Source organism: Sceloporus occidentalis, unplaced genomic scaffold (genome assembly GCF_023333645.1).
Source record: "Sceloporus occidentalis isolate IW3139 unplaced genomic scaffold, rSceOcc1.0.p SCAF_3, whole genome shotgun sequence".
Taxonomy (NCBI): domain Eukaryota; kingdom Metazoa; phylum Chordata; class Lepidosauria; order Squamata; family Phrynosomatidae; genus Sceloporus; species Sceloporus occidentalis.
This window is the reverse complement of record NW_028316983.1, coordinates 84,800,263-84,826,209: the sequence shown is the minus strand read 5'-3', so window position 1 is coordinate 84,826,209 and position 25,947 is coordinate 84,800,263. Positions and strand designations below refer to the sequence as shown.

Sequence of the window (25,947 nt, the reverse complement as noted above, 5' to 3'; positions counted from 1 at the left end):
CTTCAGCTGTCATCTGGTTCATATAGTTGATCCCACACTGTATATCAGCTGATATATTTATCAGTCTGTTTTCACACTCTATGGTTCTATAATACAACAATCTCTTATATATGAGATTTTATGCTATAAAAAGGTTTTTCCAAGGGTATGAAGTCCTTAAAAATATAATCTGAGGGGCCACATGTATTCTTAGAGAAGTAAATGACAAAAAGGCACTGTGGCATCTTAAGGAATAACTTCCTGTAGCATAAAATAATAAGAACATATGATGCCCTGCTATGCTCCCAAGTAATAAACTGTGTGAAAACTCATTTTTATCCAGTTCAAATAGTAAAATAAAATGATGAATCAAAGTGCTCTGGATTTGTGTGCCTCCCTCTTTTTTAAAAAGTTCTAATTTCAACCAAAAAGGCAAGGAGATCCAGACTCTGTGGGATTTCTACTGAAGAACTGATGACTCTATTTAAAATACAAATGCTTGTTTCAAGCTCTTATTTTATCCCATTGTTCTATTTTCGCCTTTCTGCAATGACAAGCTGTTTCTTACCATGCCCTTTAGAGTCAGATCTGCAAGGGGAGATCGGTTGCCATGGAAATCTGGCCAAACATGTAAATCAACAGTGAGGAAACCCACAGGCAAAGATTTCTTAATCAGATCCAGGTGACCATTTAAGTATATATATATACTTTGAGCACTGCAAGAAAAACAAGCAGGGAAAGGGGTGTGGGAGTGAGTGAGAAAGGTTACTCCTGGACCACATTCTATGATCTGGACTCTGGACAAGAGATACACACACAAATTATCAGAAGTCCTGCAAACCCAAACTGAGGAAAGGGAGAGGATATAGTATTAATGTATTACTTGCTAGGCATGCACTGTTGAAGAAGAAAGCTGAACACGTCTCACTGATCCAGTAGATCATTGACTGACTACAACAGGGGTAGGTAACCTGGTGTCCTCCAGATGTTTTGGACTATAAAGACCATCCTAGCCAATTAGTATGGTTGATTGTGAATCATAATGAGAGCTGTAGTCCAAAACATGGGAGTGGGGGCGATAAGAATCCCTATCTGCTGGATTACAGCTTTAGAAATTTGAGGATTACCACCTCTCATAGAAAGAAAATCACCAGAGAGCGCCCAGCATGAAATTTAACATACAAAATATTTGCACATGGAGTAAATCATGAGGATTACTCATAGGGATCTGGGAATCATGGCATTTAGCAGGCACAAAGCAGTTACTGTGCTGTGCCTGCTATTCAAGTCTTGGGGGTAAACCAGGGAATGCTTAGTGTGCTTAATTTTCATTCATTTTACTGATACTTAACTATGCTTAACTTTCTCTGGAATGCACACGAAGGGTGAAATCCTCAGAAAGTGAAACAAGTAAAATCTCACTAATATCAGTGAGAAATGAATTGTGACTGAGCCTCATTCTTCTAATATTGACAGGCAACTCAAACATGCTACTATATTAGCACTCTTTATAAAATGCATTCGCCTCACTGCGGAGGCAGAACGCTTTGCCGCCGTTTGCGGCAAAAACTACAAGCCCCAGGGTGCCCTGGGGCTTGTCCGGCTTCCCCATTGGCCAATAGGGCTGGAAGGGGCGGCCCTTCCGGCCTGGGGCGGCGCTCTGGGAGCCGGACTCTATGGTGCAGGGCTTCCGGTCCTCCAAGGCTGCTCATTGGTGGGCTCGGCCTTGGGGGCGGAGCCCCGCAATTTGACGCTGAGGGGAGGGGCCGAGTGGTATAAATATACTGCGCGGAGGCCTCTCCCCTCAGTCGGCGCTTGGCTTCGAACAGGCACGGAGCAAAGCTGGAAGGGAGTTAGCCTTGAGCTTCTCCCTTCCTTTTAGGCTTGACCGGGCCTGGGCTGGCGGGGTGGTGAGGTCCGGGGCGGCGTCCTCCCCCAGATCCCCATTCCGTCGGCCATATTTGCCCGGGTCCGCAGCCTTCTTGGCTGACCTGCCTCGTGGCCCAGGAGGGGCCATCAGGTGAGTCCCCTCACTTTGGGGCATAATAGGCGCTAGGCGCTGCCCAGAGCCTTTTCTTAGGCCTGGGTGGGCCGCGGTTTTGGCGGGAACCGCCATTTTGGCTCCCATTTTGGCGGGAACGCCATTTTGACCCCTGTTTTTGGCGGGAGCGCCATTTTTTCACCACTATTTTGGCGGGAGCGCCATTTTGTTTTACTTTGGGCCTATTCACTCCCAACTCGGTTTGTGAGAGGCCTTTTGGTAGGGGCAAAAAAGTCCTACATTCTTTCTTTCAGTTGCTGTAGGCTCCTGTGTTATTCTAGGGCCTACTAAAGCGTAATTTTGTGTTACTCCAGTTTTGGATATTTGTACTGGTCATTGTGGTTCTGCTTTGGCCTTGCTTTATTTTGTTGCCCCGCTGGTGCATTTTATATCATCATGCCTCCTAAGAGGTCAGATAGGATCGCAATTCGCAAGGCCAAGACTGCAATGGACCCAGATGTTTTAACTGGACGGCCTCATGCTTCCGGCCTAGGGTCTCCTTGTATCTCATCGGCCGAGTTAGATTTGGACAGTGAGTCTGATCATCTCGTGCTGGGCCCGTCTCTGCCAACAGCCCCTGCAGCAATGGATCCTGCGGCAATTGCTAATTTATCCAGATCCATCACGGAGTTTATTCAGCAAGCTGTTGGTGCCGGTCGGATGTCCAGCAATTCAACGCCTTCTGTTCCTGAGCCTCAATCCAGACTTCGGCGTGCCAGAGCGGTGGACCAGCCTTCTGCGTCTGCAGCTAGTCAAGATCCACAGTTGTCCGGTTCCGCGTCTCGTCGACAGGCCGTACAGCTTTCCAGTTCGTCTAGCTCTTCTAGTTCCAGTTCATCGTTGAAGTCGTCGGATGACGACGATCCTTCTGGTGTTTCTGCAGCACAGCGGCGCAGAGAGAGGAAGAGAAAGCGCAAGGCTAAGAAGAAGAGAAGGAGAGCCCGCAAGGCTGGATCTGCTCAAGCGTCAGCTACAGGTTGTGCTTTACCTGATGTGCCAGTGGGGAGGGATGGTTTTTGGGTTGAGCATGCCATGGTTCCTGGTTTGCCACGTTGGGCCATCAAAAAGAGGGCTTGGCGACCTGGCTTGCAGGGTGTTTGGGTTGACCCTCTTGCATCTGAGTTTCCAGTTTGCTCTCCTGGAGAGCGCCCTCCGGGAGCCCATCTGTCCAAGAAGTTACATAACAACATTCTCAGCGGTTGTTACATAGATGTCTTCACCCTTCTACAGCCAAAAGGAAAAGAGGCTGTTGCTGTTACTTCAGTCAAAAAGGGTAGGCATGAGCACAAGGTAGCTCCGGCAGAGCCTACTTTCTCTAATTGGCTAGAGGGCTATACCATATTTGCGGTTGTGGTTTCCATGGCTTTTCCTGAGCGTGCTTGGCATCTTCTGAGTCACCTTTTGAATGTTCACCGTGCCAGGGCCTTTGCTGGGGATGCAGCGGCCATCGCCTATGATGCAGCATTTCGACAGCACACCTCTCAGAACTCTCGTGAGCGGTGGGACCTGCTGCATCACGAAATTTGGCTCCTGGAAGTGGGCACGTCTGCTAGGCTCAAAGGCCCTCAGAAAGGGCCTGTAAAAAATGACTCCAAGTTTTTGTCATGTTGGGACTATAATTCCAGTCGTTGTACACGTATCAATTGTAAATATGAACATTGTTGTGCTAATTGTAGAGGGTCTCATCCTAAAACGTCCTGCACCCGATCAACTCTAGGTTCTCAGCCCTTTCGTGGGGGGCGCCCTGCTGCATCATCCACCGGAAAGAGCGATGGGACCGGCGGGTCAGTTGCCGGGCAGGCAGGGAGCCAAAAATGATCGGGTGGTTTCTTCTGATGTTCTTTCTTCTTTAGCCTTTTCGCCTGTCAATCCTAAGGCTCTTATTCCTTTGTTGGAAGCATACCCTAATAAGCAAGCTGCTTCCTATCTGGCCAATGGTTTTTTATTTGGTTTTAGGATTCCTGTTTCTGGCCAATTGGCACATCAGTGCCCCAAGAACTTGCTATCAGCTAGATCCATGCCTGAGGTCCTTCGTTTAAAGATCACTAAAGAGATCCAGGCGGGGCGTGTCGCTGGCCCTTTTCCTCTCCCTCCTTTTGTCAATCTGCATATTTCTCCTTTGGGTGTAGTACCAAAAAAAGCTCCTGGTGAGTTCAGGATAATTCATAACCTTTCTCACCCACCGGGTTATTCTGTTAATGATGCCATCCCTGACGAGCTGTGCTCCGTAAAATATGCTTCTTTTGATCATGCGGTCCAGTTGGTCAGGGCCTGTGGCACTGGGGCGCTGATGGCCAAGTGTGACATTCAGTCTGCTTTTAGGCTCCTTCCGGTTCACCCGGATGATTTTCATTTCCTTGGTTTCCAGTTTGAAGGCCAATTTTATTTTGACAAAGCCATGCCCATGGGCTGTTCAATCAGTTGTTCAGCGTTTGAAACTTTTAGCTTCTTTTTGGAGTGGGAGCTAAGGCGCAGGGCATCTTCTTTTGCAGTGACACATTATCTGGATGATTTTATGTTTGTTGGGCCTGCCAATTCCAATGTGTGTTTAGAGTTATTGAATACTTTTTCAGCTTTAGCTTCTGAAATTGGGGTCCCACTGGCTGACGATAAAACGGACGGTCCTTCCACCTCCATGTCCTTCTTAGGAATCCAGTTAGATTCTGTTGAAGGTTTTTCGGCCTTACCACAGGCAAAAATTATTACTTTATGTGACTTATTGGAGCAAGCCCTTCAGGCTTCCAAGCTCACTCTCAGAAGGGTTCAGTCTCTTTTGGGCCATCTTAATTTTGCCTGTAAGGTGGTGGCTCCTGGCAGAGCCTTTTGTGCTAGGTTAGCTAGGTCCTTAGCAGGTCCGAGGTTGCCGCATCATCACATCAGGATTTCTAAAGATATAAAGGATGACCTTCACATTTGGCTCCTTTTTCTAAAAAGCTTTAATGGAACGGCCATTTGGCAGAAGACCTGGCACATAAAAGATTCTTTGCAGGTTTATTCAGATGCAGCGGGGAGCATTGGTTTTGGTTTATTTTTCAAAGGACATTGGTGTGCTGAACGTTGGCCTGATGCTTGGCAAGGGTCAGATATCCTCAGGGACATGACATTTTTGGAATTTTTTCCGATTGTTGTGGCCGTTCATCTTTGGTACACCGAGTTTGCTAACAAAAAAAGTTCTTTTTTGGTGTGACAACCAAGCTGTGGTGTCTATCATAAATAAGCAGTCAGCTAAATCCCCAAGGGTTGTGGGATTGTTGAGAAAGTTTGTGTTATGTTGCTTAATTCACAATATTTCCTTTATAGCTCAACATGTTCCAAGATTAGATAATGGCATTGCTGATTCTATTTCTCATTTTCAGTTTCAGCGCTTTCGACAATTTGCCCCAGAGTCAGACCTTCAGCCTACCCCATGTCCTGCTTCAATGTGGGAGGTTGGCTGTCAGAAATAATGGAAGGAATTCTTGATTCCATTGCTCCTTCCACGTTGAAGACTTACAAAAATGCCATTAAAAAACATGCAGAATATTTTCAGGACTCTGGAACTCAGCGTATGTGGCCTTTATCTACTGAGGTGGTTTTACGTTTCCTTGTTTGGCTACGACATAATAATGTAGCGCCAAAAACAATGTCCATTCACCTGACTGGCATTTCATTTTTTTCAAAGGCTGGAGGATTTGCAGATCCATGTGCCTCTTTTTTAGTTAAAAGGGCTGTAGAAGGTTGGAAACGTGCTTATTGTAATAAGGATGCAAGACGCCCTATTTGTTTACAAATGCTTTGTAACATTTGCAACACTCTCCCTGATGTTTGCTCGTCTAGTTATGAGGTTCAACTGTTCATCGCTGTGTTTTCCGTGGCATTTTTTGGAGCTTTTCGCCTAGGTGAATTAGTAGCTGGGTCCAGGAGCGATTTGTCCGACAGGGCACTGTGTGCTTCTGATCTTGCCTTTTTTAAACATGCTGTTTCGCTTACTTTGCGTCGCTTTAAGTGCGATCAGCTGGGGGTTGGCCAGAATGTGGTGCTGCGTCGTTTTCGTGGCTCCCCTGTTTGTCCTGTTCAAGCTCTCAGACTCTTTTGGGACATTAGGCCTTCGGTGGCCAATATTTTGTTTATTCATGTTGATGGTTCTCCCCTCACCAGATATCAATTTGTTGCTGTGCTGAGAAAAACCATTGATTGTTTGGGTTTCCCTGCTAAAGAGTTCGGTGGCCATTCTTTTCGGATTGGTGCTGCCACTGCTGCTTCCAGGGCTGGTTTGCCCGCAACGATTATAAAACGTGTGGGTCGGGGAAAGATGGCGAAGTAGCAAGTCATTTGCGACAGTAGCGGGTGGCAAATGAACCCTCTTGCAGGCCGATTAGCTTAAAAATAACAGAAGACAAGAAGAGCTAGAGATCACCCCGAGGTACGGGAATCCGGACGGGTCCAGAGGGGTCCCTAGGAAGGGTGATTCCAACAGATCCTCTCACGTCCATGAGAGGCCCTGTGGGAAACCCTGGGGACGAGGACAACCGCGGCGGCAAGATAAAGGGCTACCAAGGTAGCAAACTTCGCTGAACCCCCCCCTAAACTGCTCAAAAAGCTGTGAGTGAAAAGTTGGTGGAGTGGGGTAAAGAAAGATCCTCACTTGAAAAACGCATCGGAAGCAAAGAGAAAGGAGGGAGGAGGAAAGGAAAGAAGGAAGGTGACTAAATGGAGGCAGCGCTATATGAGAGAAGCATATAGTGAATAAAGAAATCATGAATTAAAGGCAAGAACAAAGAAGAAGGAGTTGAAGGTAAACCGAATAAGGGAAGAGGAAAGAGAGAAAAGGAAAAATACTGAAGTAAGAAGGGGAGAGAAAGGACTGGGGGGAGAGTCCCAGAACTGAAGAGAAGAAACTAAGCTGTCCGGAGGGAAGCCCGAGAGAAAAATACAGAAGGAACGAGAGAGAGAGGCAGCAGGAGTGGAGGAAAGGAAGGTGAAGCTGATAAACACTAGACCAGGACGAGAAGCAGACGAAACAGAGCAACGGACCAGGACGAGAAGCAGACGGAAAGACAGACACCGGACCAGGACGAGAAGCAGACGAAACTGAGCAACAGACTAGGACGAGAAGCAGACGCAGAAAGAGACACCGGACCAGGACGAGAAGCAGACGATTGGGAAAGAAAGCAGGGAATTTAAGAAGACAAGTGACTGTAAAGAGAAGAAGAGGATTTTGTGAGGAGACTTTGGGAAGTGAATCTAAGATAAAAGCTGGGGGGAAGAGGGAAAATAGGAAGGATAGATCAAAAAAGGAGGACCTGTAAACAGCAAACAGAAGGGGTTCAAAACGCTGGTGTGGGGAGGTTTAGAATACACTTACTGAGGAAGAGAAGCCTGCCTGGGCGTTTTCAAGGCCAGCAAGCACATGGTGAGGCGGAAATGATTTAGGGGAATAGAATTTCAGCAAAGGGAAGTGACGTAAGAGAAAAGAAATAGACAAGAGGTAGCAAGAGAGATAGAGGCTGGAGAAAAGGAGCGAACTAGGGACACCTAGTGGCGGGAGGAGCTACTGCAACTAATGAAAGTAGAATTAACCCTGTGCAAACCTCTTATATATTTCCCAGGTTTTGAAAGCTGAAAATAAAGGATTAGCTTAGCTAGAAGGGGCTAAAGAATTAAGTTGATAGCAGACAGAGAAACCTAATAAGATAAGTTTGAGAAATTATAAATTGTAGAGTGATACAACCCAAATAATCAAATAGCAAAAGCTATTGGAATATTTTGTGTACACTTTTGAACACTTCTAGCTAGCTTAATAATTAAAATAAAGGGGAAAGCATTATGCTCCCCACCACTACAATGACCACAAGAAAAATGCTACAAATGTCAGAGGCAAAACAAAGCATAAACAGAAGACCATCAATTGAATTAAAAATGGATCCAAATGCTAAAGTAATGGAAATGTTACAGAGAATGGAAGAAAACATGTTAAAAAGTGAGAGAAATATTAAACAGGAAATTAAAGAATCACGAAATGAACTACGGAAAGACTTTAAAAAGGAAATAGATGAGTTGAAAGGAACAATGAGAGGAATAACAGAAGATGTGAAGGAAATAAGAGGGAAAGTTGAAGATTTAGAGATCAGGACAACAGAGACGGAGAAGATAACAAAAAACATAATACAAGCTCAGGAACAAGAAAGAGATATGAACAGACTGAAAGAGGCAAGAGACAGGAAAAAATGTATTAAAATAAGAGGTCTTAAAGAACAAGCTGGAGAAGACCTATATGGAAGAGTTATACCATTGTTAGCAGAATTGCTTGAAATACCACATGATTATATTGACATGGAAGTTGATAAATTGTTTAGAATCAGCTCAAGCATAGCCAGAAACAGAAGCTTGCCCAGAGACATAGTGGTGTATCTAACGAGAGAAAGAATCAAAGATAAAATAATCCAGGCAAGTTACGAAAAGAAGATATGTGTGGATGGGGATGAACTTAAAATTTTTAAAGATGTGCCGTCTGATGTATTGAGAAGGAGAAGAGAATACGGAACATTGACAAAGATGTTACAAATGAAACAGGTGAGATATCGGTGGGAACCGATTGAAGGCATTTCGTTTACTTGGAGGCAAAGACAATACAAGATTGATACAACTGAGAAAGCCAGAAGATTCTATAATAGGTGGTTCAAAGAGGAAGAGGAAAAGAAAAGAGATCAAGAAGGAGAGATGAAAGGAAAGGAAGAGAAGAATGAGGAGAAATGCCCCAGAGAGGAAGAAACACGGCCTGGATCAATGGATGAAATAAACAAAATAGTTGATGAAGAATATACTCTTGGAGCGGTGGGAGGAGTGGATTTAAACCCAGGACAAGGAAACTCAAGTGACTGTGAAGGGGAAGAAGAGAGTCAGGTAAAGGAGGGTTAGGGAGACCAGAGAAGAAAAAGTTGAGTGAAAGAATAAAATGAAATTTTTCTCTTGGAACATCAAGGGTCTGAACTCTGCCTATAAGAGAAAAAGAATATTTCATATTTTAGAAAAAGAGAATGTGGAAGTAATCAGTATACAGGAAACTAGAATCCGGAAACAGGAGGAAAAATATCTAAGGAACCCGAAGCTAGGACAAATATTTAGCAGTGCAGGAAACAAAAAGAAAAATGGTGTAGTTATATATGTTAAAAATCAAATCCCTGCAAAAGAAATAATAAATGACGCGGAGGGTAGATTTGTGGGAATTGAGATAACGGTAAATAATAAAAAAACCTTAGTGCTTGGAATATATGGTCCAATACAGGCTAAAAGTGTGTTTTATAAGAGATTACTTAAACTTTTGAAAACATTTAATTATGAACACTTTATAATAATGGGGGATTGGAATGGGGTACTAAACCCTCAGATGGACAGACAATCTAAGAAAAAGATTCAGGATAAACAAGGGAAATTACCACAAAAATTTTTCGAAATGCAAGATGCACTGTCAATTACAGACCCCTGGAGACACAAATTCCCACAAAAAAAAGATTACACCTTCTTTTCAATGCCACATATCTCTGCTTCCAGAATAGATATGTTTCTGATCTCCAGGGTTATGCTTAAAGATATAAAAGAGGTTAAGATAATAACAAATAAAGCATCAGACCACAACCCAATTCTACTAGAAATTAAAACAACAGGGAAAGAATTTAATTGGAAACTAAATGAAAACATGTTTAAGAACATACAAATAAAAGAACAAACTAAAGAACAATTAAAGAACTATTTTAAAGAAAACATATGCTCTGAAGTGAAGATGACAACGATATGGGAAGCTTCAAAAGCAGTTATCCGGGGGTTCCTAATGAAGAAAGGCTTTGAAAGGAAAAATAAACAAAGAAAGGAGATACAAGAATTATCAGATAAAATTCAAAAGAAAGAGATAGAACTGATTGGAAATAACCAAAAAGGAAGAAAGAAAATAAGTAAAGAGTTGATGTTACTTAAAAAAGAACTGGATAGTAAGCTAACAGAAGAAGTTAGTAAAAAACTAAAATATACCAAACAGAGGTATTTTGAAGGGGGAAATAAAGTGGGGAAATTATTGGCCTACAAAATAAGGAAGAAAAAAGAGCGAAACATAATTACAGAAATACAAGATGGGGAAAAAAGATATATAGAAAATGGGGAAATCCAAAAGGTATTTTATAATTTCTTTAAATCACTGTATAGAGACACAACAGACTCCAAGAGGTATAGAGAAAAAATTAACAAATATTTGGAAAAGGTCCATAAATTAGACTTAACGAAGGAAGAGAAAGAAAAATTGAATGGAGAGATTACACAAACAGAAATCCAACAGGCAATAGCTAAGGCAAAAAGTGGAAAAGCACCAGGACCAGACGGATTCACGATGGGATATTATAAGACCTTCCAAGATATTTTACTAGACCCACTCAAGAAAACATTCAATGCAATCCTAGAAGAGGGGATACCCCAATCATGGAAAGAAGCCAACATAGTTCTGATAGAAAAAGAAGGTAAAGATAAATCACTCCCACAAAGCTACAGACCAATCTCATTGTTAAATAATGATTACAAAATTTTTGCAAACATATTGGCGGGAAGAATAAAGAAAATTTTGATTAGTTGGATACACAAAGATCAATGTGGCTTCTTACCAAAAAGACATGTAAAACAACATATTAGAACAGTCGTTAATTTAATTGAATATTATGATAAACACCCAGGGAAAGAATTAGTGATGTTAAGCTTAGATGCAGAGAAAGCATTTGATAATTTGAAATGGGGATTTCTATTTGGACTATTAGAAAAATTGGATATTGGAGAAAATTACATAAATTGGGTGAAACAAATATACCAAGAACAAAATGCAAGAATTATAATTAACGGCTCCAAGACTGACAAAGTGAAAATAACCAAAGGTACAAGACAAGGTTGTCCGCTCTCCCCACTGCTCTTTATACTATGCTTAGAAATATTATGTAAAAGAATAAGAGAAGACCCACAGATCAGAGGTAACAAGATAAAAGGGACCGAAATAAAAATATGTGCATACGCGGACGATTTGCTAATTATAGTGGAAGACCCAATGAATGGCTTACCCAAAGCATTGAAAATTGTTGAAGAATATGGCGCATTAGCCGGGATGAAAATAAACAAGGATAAATCATCTATGCTTGTATTAAACATGACGGAAGGCAGGAAACAATTACTTCAAGAGGAAACGAAGATTGAAGTACAAAAGAAAATAAAATATCTTGGAATAAATCTGACTAAAAAAACGGCGGAATTATTTGATAATAATTATAAAAAAACATGGTTTGAAATCAAAAATAATTTAACCAAATGGCAAGATTTACAAGTCTCACTATTGGGAAAAATATCTATTATTAAAATGAATATATTACCAAAAATAATGTACCTCTTTCAAAACCTGCCAATAGTCTTAAAGGATCAACTATTCAACCAATGGAAAAAAGATATTTCAAGGTTTATATGGGCGGGGCGTAAACCAAGGATAAAGTGGAAGATACTTACTGATTTGAAAGAAAGAGGTGGTTTTGCGCTCCCAGACTTTAAGATTTATTATGAGGCAAATTGTTTGGATTGGTTGAGAGAGTGGATAAATTTAGAAAATGAAAGCTTACTGAATTTAGAGGGATTTAACAACAGATACGGCTGGCACGCATACATGTGGTATGGGAAGACAGATCAAAACAAACAATTTAAGGATCATATCATACGTAGGTCACTGCTTAAAATTTGGAAGAAATATAAAAATAAATTATACAGAAGAATCCCCCTATGGACATCCCCCCACGAAGCCTTTATGACTAGAGGGAAATTGATTGGGAAGGCCTGGCTCAAATATAAAGATATACTCGAACTTGAAAAAGGAGAATGGAGAATAAAAAGTAGAGAAGAGTTAGAAAAACAGGGTATAAATTTAAGTTGGTTTCAGCATATGCAATTGAGTACAAGATTCAAATTGGATAGGAGCCAGGAAGGAATAGCGTTGGAAAAAAATGAATTGGATAGGATTCTGGAGAAGGGGAATAAGGGAATAATATCAAGACTATATAAAATGGGTATAAAATTGGAATGTGAAGAAGAAACGATAAAAGGTTGCATGTTAGAATGGGCCAAAAATGTAAACAGAAATATACAGTTGGAAAGATGGGAAAGGGCATGGGGTAGAGACCTGAACTTTACGTGCTGTGTAGATTTAAAGGAAAATTTTATGAAAATGATGCACAGGTGGCATATTCCCCCCTCAAGGTTGGTAAAGATGGTTAAAAATGGACAGGATAGATGCTGGAGGTGTAACAGTCACTATGGCTCCTATTATCATATGTGGTGGACATGCCCAGTGGTGAAGAAGTACTGGAAAAAAGTACAGGAAATAATTGAGGAAATATATCAAATTAAGATAAGATTGGAACCAGAAATAATATTATTAAACATGATTGAAGATGATACACCAAGGAAACACAGAAAATTATTGTTGTATTTAATAACAACAGCAAGGATGACTCTTGCGAAAAATTGGAAAAAGATGGGAGATGTAGACATAGATGAGTGGCTATTAAAGGCCCTAGAGGCCATGGAGATGGAGACCTTAACGATGTGGTTAAGGGACGATGTGGGACAGGAAATCCCAAATGAGGAAATGTGGAAACCATTAAGGCTATTCTGTAAAGAAAGATGGAAAAACCAGACTTAAAGTTACCCCACAGTGTCTCATGAAACCAAACAAAAATTTTTGATGTTAGTTCCAGAGATAGGAGGGTAGATTGACAGGATGATTTCTGTTTAGTTAAAGAAGACAGATATGGAGAAGATACAATCAAAGTTATGGAAATATAGACTGCATAAAAATAACTAAGAAGAATTAGTTATTAGGGTGAGATGGGTTAGAATTTTATATACAGGAATAGAGGAATAATTTCTAACCGCAGTCGCTATATAAGAAGGGAGAGTGGTAATAAATGTAGGAGCAGTTGTGTCATCTGTTATGGAGGGGGAAATGGAAACATCGAAGAATGGACCAGTAGGCCAAAGGAAGTCAGAAATATAGCAGGATTATTATTAAGGTATTTCTTTTTGTTTTATTTACTGTATATATGTAATAAAAATTTCTAATAAAAAAAAAAAAAAAAAAAAAAAAAAAAAAAAAAAACGTGTGGGTCGCTGGAGATCTAAGGCCTTTGCTGGTTATGTTCGCCCACATCTGGACCAATGTGGCGGACATTAAATCGCTCTTGGCAGGGTTGGCGGCAGGCCTTCTGCGCTGGCCTTTGTGGCGGCAGCATAGGCCAGGATCTGAATTTGGTTGGCACCAGGGCTATGGAGTTCTGGTTTGGGAGTCACAAGGTACCTGGGGGCGATGAGCGAGGGCGTTTGGCCATTGCGGGGGCCAGAACGCAGGTGCGCCTCCCGGTGACTAGGGGCTTTGTGAATGGGGGAACGCAAGGCATGGTTTGCGCTCAAGCAGTGTGCCTTAGCCCCTAGGTCATCCCAAGCACCGGGTAGGGACCCGGCTTTGGATAATCAAACAACAGGGTGGTTGTTTGATTGCACAGATCCTGACCTTATGCTTTGTGCCAACCCTACCAATGATTTAATAAAGTTGTGGCCTTTCTCCCAAGTTTGTGTTCTGTGGTTATTTTTGACAGCAACTACAAGGCAAATCTTTAAGAACACACTCTTAGCCCCAGAAAACCACACGATAGGGTCACCTTAGGGTAGACGTAAGTTGGGGGAAAACTTGAAGGCACACAACAACAGAAACAACATAAGGATGAGATTTTATCTTTTTTTTTTAAAACTAAAACCCTGTTGTTGCTTTGCCTTCTTTAGTATACTGAGTGGACTCGTCATTTTTAGAGGGGTTGGTCAATATGGATGTCTTCTTACAATTACAGCTGATTAGTCATTGTCTCAGTTCTGGAGGTCTAAATAGTGATATTCATTTAGCCTCTGCATATATATATTCAGCTATACACTAATGAGCTCCCTGAGGGAATTTGGCATGTGTTTACTACCCTGACTTATGACCTCTCTGCAGCTGTATATTTATATTCTACATTAAAGCATTCAGCTGCACATTGTTTCAATTAGGTCTTACCATGTGTTTGCTATCAAAAGATATCATTCAAAATGAAGTGCACTTGGAAAACATTAAAATAACTAATTCATATCATTATTTTCATATTTTAAAAGTTGTTTAATGGACCTTCTTGATGGAGGGGGTGGTGGTGAAGCTAAAACACCAATAGCTTTGCAAGTTAGTTTAAATCTTATGTCATTTCTACTCATCCCATGCTGTCCAACTAAAACTACAGTGAATATTCCTCTTTTCTTTCCCCCTGAAATTTGTGTCATGAGGGCAGTGCAGATGGTGAGAAGGATGCCTATAAGAAAGACTGGAAAATGGGAGAACTTTGTAACATTTCTTACTAGGAGGCAATGAGATGGTAAGCAGGTTAAGCTTGTCTTATTACATAAACCATGTAGCTGAGTGATCTCTCTCAATCTTCTCTGCCTTTTTAAATTTTAAAATGTCCAGCACATGCTTGCAGTGGCACAGGACTGTAGTAAACATTCAGAGAGCCTTTTTAAGAATGACCATGTGGTCACAATACCTGAAAAACTGCCACAATGTTAATCCCTGCAAGAATAGCTTCATGCTGCTGATAGCACAATTGGGAGATTAAAAAAACATTAAAAAGGTGAAAGCCTTCTACTGTCACCTTCTACTGTTAGGATGTAAGTGCATGCATCTGCCTCCTCACCAGCTCTGAATCAGAAAATTTTATCTAGGTTCTTCCTGTCCCTACAAAAGAGGCAGAAATATGTGTTGCCTCTTTTTGCAGAAAGCAAAGCATTTTAAGAAAGCAAGGGGCATGGTTTAGGGCAGCAGGCTGTCTAACATAGGCTTTAATTGACGGGAAAGAAGTTTGGCTTAATAGAGAATTTGCAAGAAGCCACCAAGATGGAGGAATCTGGGGAAACCTGGTGACTCTGGAGAGGCAAAGTTTTGCCTAGCTCATGGCAGACAGAAGTTCTGGACTTCAGTCATCCTGATTCCCACCTCAGACTCTTAGTCAGCCCACTTCTCTAACTCTTTATGCACTGGTAGAAAAATATATAAAAGCTAGAGATAACCTACTTCACCACCATCCACCATATACCTTAGTTTTGTAATAATTTGCTGCTGTGTCTCTATTTAACATGAATGTCTCAATGAAACAGGTATTTTCTGCCATGGACGTTACTTGAACAGATGAGCGTAATGAGATCTAGATGGAATTTTAGTACTTAACTGCATTAATTTTCTTGTGGCATCTTTCTGTTCAATTATCTGTTTGAGGTTCAGTGTGTACAGAGGGGGAAAATGTCTATTTTATGTGATTTGTTGACACTGCTTGGAGCTATATATTTAATCAAGGGACTGTGATCTGGAAAACATTATATAAATGCAACTGGATACACTCATGTGATAAAAAAATCCTATAATTCTCTTTACTGACTCACTTCTGTACTGTTTTACAAAGTGCTGCATCTCAAATAAGAATGGATGGACTTTACTGGAAGTAAGTGGGGAAAGAAAGTGATCATAGAGTAATATTCCCTATATAAAAACGTATTATTTTAATGATGGGTTATCTCTCAATATATCATTATTACTATTTTCTCTTTTTGAATCCCCATTGTAAGTATGTTAATGCATCGAGTATGTAAGTGTGTTATTGTGTATGTTTGGTGTTTGTATATTTGATTGTCTGTTTTAAGTTTCAATAAAATTTTTGAAAAAAAAAAAAAGAATTTCACTACTTTTTCCCCTCCCATCCAACAAGAATGCAAGTAGCATTTCCCAAGTCTTGTAAGAGCTGCTACACTGCATTTCAAGAACCAGAGAAGGGTAAGATTTTATTCCTTTCCATCTTCCTGTCTCTGAAGCACAAACAAGCAGCAGCCATGTTAGTGTGATGAAAGAAATATGGGAGAAAGCATGAAGAATTGGGGGGAGTGGAGGAACCTAGACTGGTTCACCCAAACTATTTACCTGAAAAACCGTCCTTGACACTAACTTCATCCTTCCTTTTTCACAAAGTTATGTATTTTATGGAATGTTCATATTATTTGGCACAAATATGATGACCAGAGACTAACTGCCATCTTCTGAACATGCATAATTTTCCAAAGGCTAGCTCAGAGCAAATGATTGTGAGAAGTTGGGAGGAAGATAAAAATCTTCACTGACTTTTTTGTAACAAATAGTATAGGCAATGTAGTACAATTATACCTCAGCCTTAAATTTTAACTGTCACACTTGAAATGTGAAATACTGCTACATCAAAGTTTTTGTGGCATAGTCTTTTTGCTAAAAAGAAACATGTGGAGCTCACCTCAAAAGTCTCTAATCTGCAAAGCACAAGGCCTGATATGCAATGTGACATTAGGACAAAGGTATTCTAGCTTAAGTGTAAACGTTCAAAGTTTTAGACACCTGCTCCTACATTACCTTTATTATGATATCTGCAAAAGCATCCTGGCAGGTCAGATGCATGAGTGACTGTTAAATTGGCCATTATGGAAGAGGCAAAATCACCATGAACTGAACTTTGCAGCAATTTTGCACAGGTAACTAACTGTGTGTCCATATAATGTGTTCCATAAAATTGCAGTTTAGTTGTCCAAGAGTACTTTACAGGCACAATTTCTGATGATTTAAGCACCTGTGAATGGCCACGTGAATCAGTTCTCAGGTGGACATGTTCACAAGGGGGAAAAAGGGCTGTATTCCGGAATGGGAAAGATGAAGAACAAGATGGAAAAAGAAAGAAATTAATATAGTGAGAAACAGCCCAACCTACATCCCTGTTAAACTGGAACATTCCAACTGCACTAATTTCTGGATTGCAGCCAAAGTGGTGTTTCTAAGACAGACTGTAAATGATGAAGAAATAAGGATGATGAACTGACCTGGCTGCAGATCTTGTTTGTAGCTCTGGGAATGCAGCGTGTCCTTGGACGACATGCTCTATCTTGAAAGAAAGGAAGATGAATTTTCATATTAATTCTTGCTACTTCCGAAATTGCCAAGCTGCATGTGGTTACAGTATAACTACTAAGGTGCTTACAGTCTTGTTTCTGAACATTTGTTTGTTTATTTATTCACTTATTGTATTTCTGTATCACCTCCCAGCCCACAAGGGCTCTAAAGCTTATTAAAGCTCTCAAGCTGAATCCAGATAAGACGGAGGTACTCGCTATAGGGAACCCTAATCCCGGAGTGGAAATATCTCAACTGGTTCTCAACGGAGTCACACTTCCCCTAAAGGACTGTGTGCAGCCTGGGGGTGTGTCCTGGACTCATTGCTTCAGCTGTCAGCACAGATAGATGTGACGGCCAGGAGTCCCTGTTATCAGCTTCGGCTGATAGGCAGCTGCGATCCTTCCTGGAGCTGGGGGACCTAGAAACGGTAGTACACACACTGGTAACCTCTTGACTCAGCTTCTGCAAAGGGCTCTACATCGGGCTACTCTTGTATCAAGTTCAGAAACTTCAGCTGGTGCAAAATATGGCAGCCAGAATGGTTGCTGGTAAATCAAGAATTGACCAAATAACATCAGCTTTAAAATCTCTCCATTGGCTGCCAATTAGTTTCCAGGCACAGTACAAGGTATTGATTATCACCTTTAAAGCCCTACATGACTTGGGTTCCCCTTACTTGTGGGAGTGACTTCTTCCCTACAATCCACCCCTCACACTCAGGTCCACTGGGAAGAATTTACTGCAGCCAAGGAAGACCAAGCTGGCTGCAGTTTCCCAGAGGACCTTTTCATCTGTCGCTCCTAAGGTGTGGAATGATCTGCCAGAGGAGATCCATCACATCACTACTCTTGACACCTTTAAGAAGGCTGTCAAGACAGATCTATTTCGACAGGCCTTCCCAGACTAACCCCCACTATCCTGCCACCTATTATTTGACATCTATTGTTCTTCCTCCCCACTGATGGCCTCTCTCCAAATCCATTTTTAATCTATTTTAATTCATATTTTATTGTTATAGTTTCTGCTTTGGTATGAGGATAGGGATTATTTTTTATTGATGTTATGTAATTTATGTTTTGCTATATAATTTTATCATGTATATTATTGTGTTTGTAACTCACCTACCAGGATACCAGGGGCCTGTGATACCAGGCCTTATACCAGGGATACCAGGCCTTATATTAGAAGTTCACATTAGCTGTAAGAACACTAGTTGTGAGAGTTTGGGTGGACATATACAGTAAAATGGGTGTGGTTCTCTGCCTATAATGCTGTGCTTAGCTCTGTAATGTTCTGATCAGCTTTGCACCGGTGTAGACACATTCCATAAGTGAGTCACAAAGATCACAAAGAAGAATCTGTCTTACAGTTTGTGCCATTACACCCTATAAGCCTCAGAGAAGTGGGATGCAAATAAAAAATGGCCAGAACACAGAAGCACCATGCACACCATCAAGCACGTACATTGGAGAACTGAACATCTTAACGTGAGCTAGCTTCACATTATTTGTTGTTAATTGCCCTCGAGTTGATCTTGACCCACGGCGACCCTGTGGATGAGACATCTCCAAGACTCCCTGTCCTCTACTGCTCTGCTTAGGTCATGTAAACTCATACCCATGTTCTCCTTGATAGAGTCCATCTACTTCCTTTCACCTTTCCTAGCATTATTGTTTTTTTCCAGTGAGTTCTCCTTTCTCATGATGTGCCCGAAATACAACAGCCTCAGACCATAGGATCCTCAGTACTCTTCTCCAGCACCACATCTCAAATGCATTGATTTTCTTCCTATCTGCTTTCTTCACTGTCCAGCTCTCACATCCATACATGGTAATAAGGAATACAATGGCTTGTATGATTCTAACTGTTGTGTTTAATTGTATATCTCTGCATTTTAGAATCTTTTCTGGTTCTTTCATAGCTGCTGTTCCCATTCTTAATCTTCTTCTGATTTCCTGTCTGTAGTTTCCATTTCTATCAGTGTTTGATCCCAGACAAGAGAACTCTTTTACTACTTCTATTTCTTCATTGTCGAGGTTGAATTTGTCAAGATTCTCCGTTGTCATTATTTTTATTTTCTTTATGTTCAGCAATAGGCCTGCCTTTGCACTTTCTTCCTTGATCTTTCTTAGTAGTTGTTCCAGGGCTGGGAGGTTTTCTGCTAGTATTATGGTGTCATCTGCATATCTTAGAAGAAACAAATCTACAGTTCATATATAAAGATAGTTGCATATACAGAAGACTGATGTTGCTAGTTATGATTTGGACAGCCTTTCTAGGCTTGCTGGAAGAAAAAAAAAACCTGAACTTTTACCACATTCTTCCTCAAAAGTGGCCTAATGTTAATGGATGGACAGTAGGCTCATAAATTCCCCATGGATGGAGTAATAGATGGGTGCTCAATGTCTCCATGGCTCCATCCTGGGATTTGTAGTTTCATAAAATATTTAGATTGGTCTGTCAGAGAGCTCTGGTGTCTCACTAAACTACAAATCCCAGGATTCTATAGGATAGTCTCATGGCAGTTAACGTGATGTCAAACTGCTTTATTTCTGCAGTGTGACTATGCCTTTATATTCAGCTAATGTGGCCAGTAGACTCCAAGGTGCCATTCAAATGTATGGAGCCTGTTTGTGTTTGTTTCCGAGATGGATATAATCTTAATTGCAGATTCTCTCAAAGTACTATACAAGAAAAAGATAATGTGGAAATATCTGTTTGGCTCTTCTGATTGTGTCAGTTTCTACAATTTTATTCCCCTCAAATAGAATCCAGAAAAAAGTGAAAACCATGTCACCAACCACCACCATCTTCATATTTAGTGTCCATATATTAAAGGGTCATCTAGACACATAGATTGTGTACAGTTGTACACTTTGGACTGAAAAGCAGCCTTAGCATTACTGTAATTGGCTCACATTGCTATTGCTGGAAGCTTTGTGGCAACTCATACAATTAATCTTATGTTTTAACATGTAACACATCTAGAGAAAAGTAATGATTTTCCATGACTTTTTATTACAAAGAGGAAGAAAGAATCAAACTCACCAGTTTCCCAGTAGCACTTTGGCCTCCTTCATTTAGCCAAAGTCCTGGCACCATTGCCGAATAATATGGTCCCCAAACACCAGTAACAAATACAGGAGACTTGCTTATCTGAAAAGAGATATTCACATCTAGTTACACAAAAATTCAGGCATAAGAAGAGCAAAGTGTGTATGTGATGTGTATGTGTGTAGGACACACACACACACAGAGGTATATGTACACATGTATCCATATATGCACACACATACAGATAGAGTCTATCCAAAGCTTGGTAAAGACACAAAACAGGACATTTCATGCCTCAAGAAGCATACTGTCTAAATTTCAATAAGCATAGATAATACAGGGAATATCAAGGAACAAGATAAGAGTTATGAAGCAGAGATCTGATCAGCATAGCATCCCAAGACAGACATCAGTAGGAACTCAAGCTTATCATGGACAAGGTCCAGGGTGCCATTCAGCTAAACATATTTTATTAGCATGGTTCAGACTAATCAGCAATGCTAGACCCTATATCCATACCCTAACAGGAAATCTGCAAGGCAAGATCTCCCCTCAAGTCTATGTCTACAGTACCTGTTTAAAACAACCACATTGTTTCAGAGACGTGGACTCCGCCCCTGGTGTTCTGGGACACAAACAAACCAGAGTTTGCATCTGAATTCACATGATATGGTGAACAAATCATGGAGGGAAGCTCTATGGTTTGCTTAGCTACAAGCAAGACTGATCTAGTAGCAAACACCGTGCTGTTCATTCATGATAACCAGAATTTCCATTGACTTTTGGCTCACCATATTGTGCACATACGGCCATACTGTTCATACCAATTGTAACAAGGCTTTGTACCCTTTATAACATGCATCTTATTATGGTAATTATAATGGATTTATAGGATAGTCCTATGAAGCCTTTGGAACATGTCAACATTGAGAGTAGAACATTAAACAAACACAGAGTGGTAATATGTAATTCCTTATATAGGACTCTATGGTGCTTTACAGACCGCCCGTTTGGGGCGGCCTGTAGGCGCTGCTTTTCCTGCTGGATCGGGGCCTCAGCTTCCAGAGCGGCAGCCTCCGAGGCCCTGATCCGCCTCTTTCCAGGCTGCGGGGAAGCGGCAAAAGGCCGCTTCCCCATGGCCTGGAAAGGGGTGTCCTTGGGGCTTCATGCGGGGAGGAGGAGGAGAAAGGGACCGCTCGGCCCCTTTCACCCTTGCGTCGCTGGCGCAGCCGTCTAAAGGCTGTGCCAGTGACGCAAATCGTGGAAGGAGCTACGTTTCAGAGCTCCTTCTTGCGCCGCGGAAAGGGCGCTCTATGTGTTTGGAGGCGGCGTGTTCATGACGTCGTAATGGCGCCCCCCGTGTGGAACGGGCACTGCCATTTTGTACGTCCTGGGGACGTACTAGGGTTAGGTGCATGCGTAAGTCTATAACGGGCCAAAGTAATATTAAATAGTCCTCTATTTAAAAGCCTGTCTAGATCAGATGAACTGGTGGTAGTATTTAGCAACTTTGAAATTACCCAACAATAGCCCTTGAAGATCAAGCTGAAGAACTCACAGATGCCCTAGTCACAGTTTTTCCCACTGTGGTGAAATATACCATATTTCTACTAACATACTAATCACTTCTGAACTTGCATAACTACTGTAAATAAAGCTATTTCATGTCCAGTCCCTTTTGTGTCAGTGCAGTTCCTCATTTTGATCACTGCATACCACATGGGATTTTGTCTCTTCTCATTCTTCCACTTTGAATACATGCTTTCCAGTTTTTGTTCAGTTTCTGAACACTGCCAGCTCCCATTCCCCCACAAGGTTTATGATCCATGATTTCAAAATTACAATCTTTTTTTCCATCCCATTAACCCATGTTTAATCTGCATGCTGTTTACTGTTACCTGGATCACTTTAAATAAAAGCTGGTGAATTGTTCTCTCAGTACAATAGTATTGTCTGGCATAAAACAAATCATTTCTCGCCATTAAGACAAAGAAGAAACTTTGCTTCCCAATGCAAATGCATGCTATTGGTGGTGGTGGTAGTGGCCACAAGAATCCATGCATCTGGCTATTTCAATGATACAAAAGCAGGTAAGAAAATTGTTACAGATAAGCAGTTTGATGTTTGTGGTTGCTGCAGGTGTACCTCTCCTTTGCCTCTTTTGTAACCCTAGTGGTCAATGCTGTAACTCATAATTCCTTTATAGATTTGGGGGATTTCTCTAGATGTAAAATATAGGCTGGTAGCTATCTGAAGCCTGGCTATTCTATTTTCTTAAATGTTTTCAGCGTTATGCTTATTGTGTCATTTGCAGCTAACCTATGGCCAGTACAGAATGGCAAAAAGAGCTGGCTTCAGGATGGAGTGGTATTCGCACGCCTCGACTCTGCCCCCAAGCCGGCATCATGCCGCCTGCCCAAACAGGTGGCAAGTAGCATTTCAGCAGTGTGGCATTTAGAAGGCGCATGCAGAAGAAACACTGAAGAAACATCATTGCCACAGCATAGGCGCCCTTTCCCCAGCACAAAAAAGAATGGCTTTCTGCTGCTTCTTTTTGTGGCAGGAAAAGGCTGGATCAGGGCTGCAGCGTGCAGTTGCCGTGGCACTGATGCAGCAGATAGGGCTATCTATTTCTGGCCATGGAAAATTATGATCCCTTTATATATTTCTTTGAAAACTGAGTAGAGTTTCCTGCAACCTTTTCTAAAATGGGATTTAATATATACCGTATGTACTTGACTATAAGTCGATCTCATGTATAAGTCAAGAGCAGATTTTGGGGGCAAAATTATGGATTTTGGTATGACCCATGGATAAGTCGAGAGCAAAACTTAGGGACATGCAACAAAGGATCCAAATGATGAAGCAAAGGAAAACGATGCCAAAGAACGACAAAATTATGGCAGGCATAACTGTTTTGGCTCACACTAAAGGCTGGATAGAAGAGAGAATACAGGGAGGTCAATGCTTCAACGACAGATTGCACTCTTGCCTTTCACCAAGAGATGGTTCCCTTTTTAATAAGAGTTAAAGTATAATATTTACATTTGACCCATGGATAAGTCAACCTAGGTTTTGGAGGTCAAATTTTTGACTAAAATTTCTAGACTTATACATGAGTATATACAGTATGTACGTGTGTGTGTGTGTGTGTCAATCTATCTATTTGTCTGTCTGTCTGTCTATCTATCTATCTAGCTAGCTAGCTAGCAATCTAGCTATCTATCTAATTGTTCTTCCAGTTAAGTTTTAGAACACTGCAAGTAAACAATGGAATAGAAAATGCATTCTCTAAGCAGTTTCAGTAAGATCTAAAAATTATGCTTCCCACCACATCATTTACTACATTCCATAAATTATTGTTTCCTCAAAACTACCTTGTGCTTGTATCAGCCATCAAAGTAAAACTCCAATTAAAAATCATAACTGGTCCTTCTGAGAAACCATCTGTAGCCAGGCTTGGTATTTTAGAGGATACCCAGAAGAATTTGCCAGGACAAGATATTTCCATCTGTATCTTGTCTCCTGTTACACACTTAGATGTTCGTATCGTCTTACTCCTGAAATGCCATTTGTGTGCATTCCAAAAAGCTATCAACAAACATGTGGAGCAATTAGATGTTACACATCATGACATCTGTGAACAGAGATAACTGTGTGTGAGCACTTTCTTCAGCACAAGGAATATTCTTTCATCCTCACAGAAACTCTACTGGCACAAAATAAATTCTGGGGTTTGGTTAATTACTGTTTCCCTCTTTCCAATAAATCTCTCCCAAGTGCTCAGATGCATGCACCCCAGATTTTCTATTCCCTGCAGTATGTAATCACTTTCATGGGAGGCTGCCAACCAGAAACAGACAAATCAATATCCCTAAAGATAAGCAACTGTGAAGAGAACACTCCTTCACCTTATTTCTTCTCCTTAAAATGGCAGTCCTATGTTGTTTTTTAATCCCACCGCTGCCTCAAAATTATGTGATGTGCCACCACAATCCTTTCCTATGATTGCAGGCACCTGGGAGTTTTTCTTATCCCAACTCTGCCACCAGTGTTTTGTAATGTGAGTAGCGTGGTATTAACTCAAGTCCAGGCATGTACTTCTTGAATTAAAGAAATAAAACTTTATTTACAAGAAGGTTTAACAACGGTGCTTTTGATAAGAGATGTTTCATGTATTTGTGGCTTTCTACTTTGTTAGTTACCATTGGTTTTATAACTCTCCCTCTAAATTATTAGTTCCTTGTAGCTAAGACCCACTCCCTTAAACTTAGATCTGACAGCCTCGCAGGCCAACAATATCCCTCAGGATAGTCTATTCCAGCCATTCCTTTTTCCAGAGTCCTGGGTATATAATTAACGGAAGGGAGCCCTTTCCTAAGACTCTAACCCTAGCCTTCACCGACTAACTCTGGCCCCTTTCTATCAATAATCTAGGCTCCTCAGAACCTCCCTCTCAAGATTCAAAACCCAACTGACAAAACCAACTGCCACACGGAGTCTTCAAATTCCCCCAGCCAGCACCTGATTGGCTTCTGGCTTCTGGCTGGTGATTGGCTGGTAGGTGGGTCTGTTCACCACAGCAACATCAAAACTCCATTTGTGAAACATTTTGTTCCTTTTCCCCTGCACACCTATTTAATAATAATAATAATAATAATAATAATAAAGTTTATTTATATTTCCCACCTCTCCAAGGATCGAGGTGGGATTACATCAGTAAAAATAATACAACAATACAAAATACGATCAATAAAACATGAATACTGAATTAACCAGCATTCCTATTAGTTCTCTAAAATAATAATTCAGCAATGCAGCAATAGCCAAAAATCATAGTCAGGAGTGGAGCAATCGTCATAATGTTTTATATAGAGTCCGGTGGATAAGCCCGCTGGAAGAGATTATTTATGCTCACAATTACACCAGAAGGTAAATCCAAATCTTCTGGTTCAATCAGAGTGGACATAGTTTTAAATTCTGGCTATCCACGTGAACACAGAAATTCTCTGTTTAGGAGCTTTAACCCAGTGATGCATATTAGTCCTAGAGCTGCAAGTGCTTAAGTGCATTGATATGCAGTATAGAAATGTACTTACTATTGCTACAAATGCATAAGAACTTTTACTTTTGATTCCCCTTCCAATTCCAGTTCACTCTCTCTCTCTCTCTCTCTCTCTCTCTCTCTCTAGAAACAGAGCATAGAACAACAAGAAGTAATACATTTTTATAAGATAGTGGCAGTTAAGCTTGCATCAAATGATCTCCTTAGTTAAAAAAAATGCATTTGACTAAAAATACATCCTTTTTAAAAATGCAGGTACAGTGCTAAGAAATTACAGGTATGACTCAGTTAAAGAAGTAGATATGTTCCTGGGCAATACTTCTTTAACAGAAATTTGGCACCAGCAGCAAGACTAACATAGAAAGTATAGGGATAAATTCCTACACCACACAAAAAAAGCAGCTCAACATGTGTTGGCAATTTTTTTCATTCAAAATCAACATTATGCACATGTGAAATGAAAGAACTCAGTTAATATAATAATAGCAATAGCAAATGCATTTTATATTGCTTATCAGTGCACTTAAGCACTCCCTAAGCAGTTTACAATGTGTAAGTAAGCTAATTGCCCCCAACAAGTTGGGTACTCATTTAGCAACCTTGGAAGGATGCCAGGCTGAGTCAACCCTGGAGCCCCTGGCTGATATTGAACTCACAACCTTGTGGTTTGTGTATGACAGCCTGCAGTACAGGCATTTAAACACTGCGTCCGCAGGGCTTCACCAGGTAAACATTACTAAATAAACAAACATTTTGAATCTTCTACAGACCAAACTATTT

At 40.9% G+C, this 25,947-nt stretch overlaps 1 protein-coding gene across 1 annotated transcript in view; it reads right to left on the bottom strand.

Annotated features, from left to right (window-relative positions):
* FGGY (FGGY carbohydrate kinase domain containing) overlaps positions 1–25,947 on the bottom strand; it is a 212,410-nt gene that overhangs the window by 61,890 nt on the left and 124,573 nt on the right. The window contains exons 9-11 of the mRNA XM_089515273.1: positions 20,097–20,204; positions 16,976–17,037; positions 548–695 (exon numbers count right to left, since the gene is read on the bottom strand). Of these exons, the coding sequence (XP_089371399.1) occupies positions 548–695; positions 16,976–17,037; positions 20,097–20,204 (318 nt within the window). The remainder of the gene's footprint in view (positions 1–547; positions 696–16,975; positions 17,038–20,096; positions 20,205–25,947) is intronic.